This window comes from Canis lupus, chromosome 20 (genome assembly GCF_011100685.1).
Source record: "Canis lupus familiaris isolate Mischka breed German Shepherd chromosome 20, alternate assembly UU_Cfam_GSD_1.0, whole genome shotgun sequence".
Classification (NCBI taxonomy): Eukaryota; Metazoa; Chordata; class Mammalia; order Carnivora; family Canidae; genus Canis; species Canis lupus.
The window spans coordinates 53,293,393-53,297,928 of record NC_049241.1 but is presented as its reverse complement, the minus strand read 5'-3'; the positions used below and the strand labels follow the sequence as shown (position 1 = coordinate 53,297,928).

General features: G+C 65.7%; 1 protein-coding gene across 2 annotated transcripts; it reads left to right on the top strand.

Annotated features, from left to right (window-relative positions):
• Nucleotides 1–4,275, top strand: CD320 (CD320 molecule). 2 transcript variants are annotated; one of them, XM_038567494.1, is made up of 5 exons: nt 1–145; nt 2,597–2,710; nt 3,065–3,298; nt 3,552–3,710; nt 3,843–4,275. In XM_038567494.1, exons 1-5 carry the CDS (start codon nt 19–21, stop codon nt 3,983–3,985), a joined length of 777 nt encoding a protein of 258 aa, XP_038423422.1. In that variant the 5' UTR covers nt 1–18; the 3' UTR covers nt 3,986–4,275. The 2 variants fall into 2 exon arrangements, with proteins under 2 accessions (XP_038423422.1, XP_038423423.1); XM_038567495.1 differs by lacking the exon at nt 1–145 and adding an exon at nt 618–1,151.
• Nucleotides 4,276–4,536: the final 261 nt, after the last annotated feature.

Here is a 4,536-nt window from a genome sequence, read left to right as displayed (position 1 = left end):
CGCGGCGGCGGCGGAGGCATGGCGCGGGGCGGAGTGCGGCGGCCCGCGGCCCTGGGCCTGGCGCTGCGGCTGCTGCTCGGCTTCGGGCTGGGCCTGGAGGCCGCCCCGACGCCGGTCCCGCTCCGGCTCCTGGCCCAGGCCCCGGGTGAGTGAGCTCCGGCGCCCCGCGCGCCCCTCGGGCGGCCGCGCCCCGCCCCGCGCCGGCGGCCCTCGCCATTGGCTGTGCGGCCGGGCCGTCCCGGACACTCCCCCGGCACGTGGCCCGGGGCTCGCGCGTGCGGGGCGCCTGGTGGGGACCCGGGCGCCGCGGGGTGCCGCTTGCGCCTGCCGGCCCCGCGCCGCGGCTCAGCTTTGCGGGCGCCCTTCCCCCGGCGCGGGCGGGAGGCGCGTGGTGGGCTCCCGGCGTCCGACCTCTAGCTGCAGGGCCGGCCGCCCGGCGCCTCCGGCAGCAGCTGCCTCCCGAGCCCTCGCTCGCCCCGGACCCGGTACGGCCCAGTGTTCTGGGCGACCAGCCCCCGCCCTCCCCGTCTCCGCGCCTCCGCGCCTCCGCGCCTCCCTCCGCTGGCCTCGGAGGATGAAAGGCTTCCCTCGCTCCCGGGGACTCCGCCCTTGGGCACCTGCCCCTGGGCCTAATGATCTTGGAGGCCCGCTCCGGGGTTCCCAGAGGCAGCCGGGCGGGGTAGAGCGACCTCTGTAGGCACAGGTGACCCGGGCTCTCAGCTCTGAGCTCAGGTTCACTCACTTGCCCCTTTCCTGCATGATGCCGCCTTACCTGGGCTCCTGCCTCACCCCTTGCACCTCCGCAGGCTGAATGTTCCTGGGCCCTTTAAGGAGGCAGGACTCACTAACCAAGGACCAGAGTCTACAAGTGGGCTCTGTCCTCAGGACACTGAGGGAGGGACTCTTGGTGTGCTCCTCGTACGGGGGAGGGAACTGAGGCTGGGAGGGAAAGGCACTGGTCGCTTCAGCTCCTGTCTGACCCCCCAGCCCTGTGAGGCCTGGTCTGCTGTGCTCTGCTCCCACTTTCAGGAAGAGCGTACACTCCAGGGAGGGAGGTGTGATGTTGGCAGGGCCGGGAGTGGCTAGGCCTGGAGAGGAAGCTGCGCCCAGACCGCCAGACCCCCGCGGGCAGGGAAGGAAGCCAGATCCAGGTTGGCCGCAGCTCTTCCTGGCTTCAAAAGCTCAGGGACCGTGTGGGCCACAGGTCTCATTGAGCCTAGAGGCCCATGGAGGGTGCTGGCTGTGGGGAGAAGGGGGTTTGGAGCCTCAGGCCTCTGAGTAAAGGTGGAGGTGGCAAGAGGACCAGGATGGAATGGAGGGCCACTAGGTTGGGTCCAGGCCACGTGCCCCCCCCTCCCCGCCCCCAGGAGGAGAGCCTTAAAAGCCATTCCTTCCCTCTGTCCATCAGACTCCCTCCTGCCAGCCCAGGTTCTAGGCCCTTCTGTGCTCCTCCCCATCAGCATGTAGCCTAAACCTCATCTCCTGGGGTCCAGGAAGGCTCAGATCTCATCAGGACACAGCCTGGACCCTTGTGTGACTTGTGTCTGTACCACCCTGGGCTTGGGGTCACGAGGTCCCAGCCCTGATCGCGCAGTGTCCGGTCTGTGTGGATACCAGTTTGAGGAGCGTTGTTGTAAGTGGAAGGTGGAGCTTTAGGCGTCTCTGAGAGGTGCATGAGACCCCTTCCGAGAAGAAAGCTGAGATCTGAAAACTGAGGAGGAATCACCAGTTGCAGAGTGAGGGGAGGAGGGAGCACTGGGCCAAGGACCAGCTCAGGCAAAGGCCCTGGGGCAGAAACAAGCCAAGCCTCTTGGAGAACAGTGGGGAGGCCAGGACAGAGGGATCCGGATGAAGAGGAAGAAGGAGGGAGGAGGTGAGGTCGCGGAAGGGTTTGCCACAGGGCTGGGCCAGGCCTTGTGGCCACATAGACAAAGTAGGGATTTGGTATGAGAGGCTCAGGGGACCAGGGCAGGATTCTGAGCAGAGGGGAGGCAAGGGCCAGTGACTGAATGATGTGACTCTGAGGCTGGAGATGGGGGTGGGGCCTGGTGAGGAGGTGGCACATTCAGGATGGGGACAGTGGTCGGATCTGGGAGGAGTTTAGGAAGTGAGTGGACAAGCCTTGGTAACTCAGCAGGTCCGCTGCCCGGAGCCTCAGTTTCCCCTTGGCGAAGCAGGTGGGTTATAGTGGGCCCAGCTGACCCTCACCATGGACCCCGTCCAGGGCAGTTTCAGAGATGGCCCCTACCCCAGTCTGTCTAACCGCCGATCTTGGGGAGACCATCCAGGCTGGAGCCGGGTAAAAACTCCAGGATCAGTGAGACCTGGGTTCCAAACGAAGCTGCCACCAGCTCCACAGCCCTGGGCCTTGCCTCCCTCCTCGGTGGCTTCTGCAGCATGGGGATGGCAGTTGCACCTGCCCTCCAAGCCTCCAGCGCAGTAGGTCCTCAGCAAATTGGTGGCCACCAGTGTCGATCCAGCGCCCTGGGACCCGGCCTGCCTCTGGTGGTGGTCGGTGGTGGTCGGTGGTCGCAGTCTGTTGGCACTGTGCCCCTGGGGGGAGGGGGCCCGGATCTCACTCTTGTGCATCTTGCAGGCTCGTGCCCACCTGCCAGCTTCCAGTGCCGCACCAGTGGCTTCTGTGTGCCCCTCACCCTGCGCTGCGACGGTGACGAGGACTGCCCCGACGGCAGCGATGAGGATGAGTGCAGTGAGTGGCCGAGCACCTGGGGCCGTGGGGAGGCTGAGTGTGTGGGGAGGAGTGTAGCTTGGGGGTGGGGTGGGGATAGTGGGGCGGGGCCTGAGGGTGGGCAGGGTTTACAGGGTGTCAGGTGTGAGAAGAGGTGGGTTTACTGGGAACCCACTGAGTGGGGCCTTGGGATGAGGGGCTTGCAGCGAGGCCAGTCCGTGGAAGGTGGAGCTAACAAGTGGAAGCCTCTAGGGATGGCCGGATTTTCTAGGGTCACCTGTTCCTAGAAGGCAGGCTTACGAGGGGGCCGGGTGGAGGGGCATAGCCCAGCACTGGTGGGTAGGTATCTGCGACCTGACTGACCTTGTACTCCAGGGATCAAGCCTTGTGCCCAGGACGGAGAGTGCCTGCCAGTCACTGGCAGCCCCTGCCCTTGTGACAACATCGATGACTGCCGAGATGGCATCGTGGACAACGTTTACAACTGCAGTTACCAGCCCTGCCCGGCGGGCGAGCTCCGCTGCCTGCGAGGCGGTGCCTGCATCCCACACACCTGGCTCTGCGACGGCCACGGCGACTGTCCCGGCTCCAGTGACGAGCTTGGCTGTGGTATGTGCCACGGGACCTTGGCGTGTCTGTAGGGGTGGGGAGGGCTGGTCGTTAGATAAGGATGCCTGACACCTTCCGGTGGGTGACCAGGCTGAGGGTGTGGATACTTGCACCTACCCGTGCCTGCATCTCCGTGGGGACAGCGGAGGATGAGCCCCAGGGTCCCCCGGGTTTTCAGAACACCTGTTTGTCCCCCCTCACCCACGCCCGCAGCACCCACTCCCCAGCTGCTGAAAGCCTGGACTTATTACAGGAACTGAGACTCTCCAGGATAAGGCTGCCACGTCCATAGGGACCTCTGTGACCCCAGACGATGTCACCTCTCTCTGGAATGCCACAGCCATCCCTGTTGAGGACCAGGACTCAGTCCAGGCTGGAAACCGAAGTGCTTGTGGGGTTATCGCAGCTGCAGGTAAGATGGCCAGGCCGTCCTCCTGGGGCTTGGAGCCCCCTGGGGGCAAGGGCTTGGGGAGGGGACAGGCTGCAGATGGCCCTTCCCTGTGCGGCAAGCTCTTGCTGACTCCCACCGGTCTGCCCCCCACAGTGGTGCTCAGCGTCGGCGTAGCTGCCATCTCCCTGTTCGTCTTGTCCCGGCTCCGTGCCCAGGGGCGCCTGTACCCGCTGGGGCTGCTCATGGTCATGAAGGAGTCTCTGCTGCTGTCAGAGAGGAAGACCTCGCTGCTCTGAGGACGAGCTCGTGCCACCACGGACGGCTCCTGGGCCCTAAGCACGGCCGCTACAGGGACATGTCCATTGGTGGCAGCAGCGCACAGCCACTGGCCCCTCAGCCCTCAGATGTGGGTCCTTCTGGCTGTGCAGCACCTCAGACTTCAGCTCTTGCAGCTGCAGCCCTGGACACTGGGGGTGCTGGGACCCCCCGCAGAGGCAGGCGGCCTGGCACTGAGGGGCTGGCCCCATGCTCAGACACTCCTGCTGCTCCCATGTGAAGGTGGGGATTAAAGTCACTTCACATCCTCTGCCTGCCTCTGGGCCTCTGTCTCCCTCTGCCCAGGCAGCCAGGGGCCTTTATGCCAGCCCCTCCTCTGTGGCGGGGTGTCCTGAGAGGGTGGGACTCGGGGACCCAGCCCTGGGTGCTCCCTGGGCCACTCTGCGTCTGGCTTCCTGGGACCCAGAGCAGGAGGGGGGCGTCTGGGGCCGCCGGGTGGCCTGAGTTACCCACAGGCTGTGTGCAGAGGAGCAGAACTCGGGCAGTGCCTCCCGGGGGACCGCCATCCACC

Bases quoted from the DNA above. Each gene is read 5' to 3' on its own strand.
- CD320 (XM_038567494.1), top strand. From the start codon at position 19: ATGGCGCGGGGCGGAGTGCGGCGGCCCGCGGCCCTGGGCCTGGCGCTG. The intron at 146-2,596 runs GTGAGTGAGCTC...TGCATCTTGCAG, and splicing joins GCTCCTGGCCCAGGCCCCGG to GCTCGTGCCCACCTGCCAGC. The intron at 3,711-3,842 runs GTAAGATGGCCA...TGCCCCCCACAG, and splicing joins TGGGGTTATCGCAGCTGCAG to TGGTGCTCAGCGTCGGCGTA.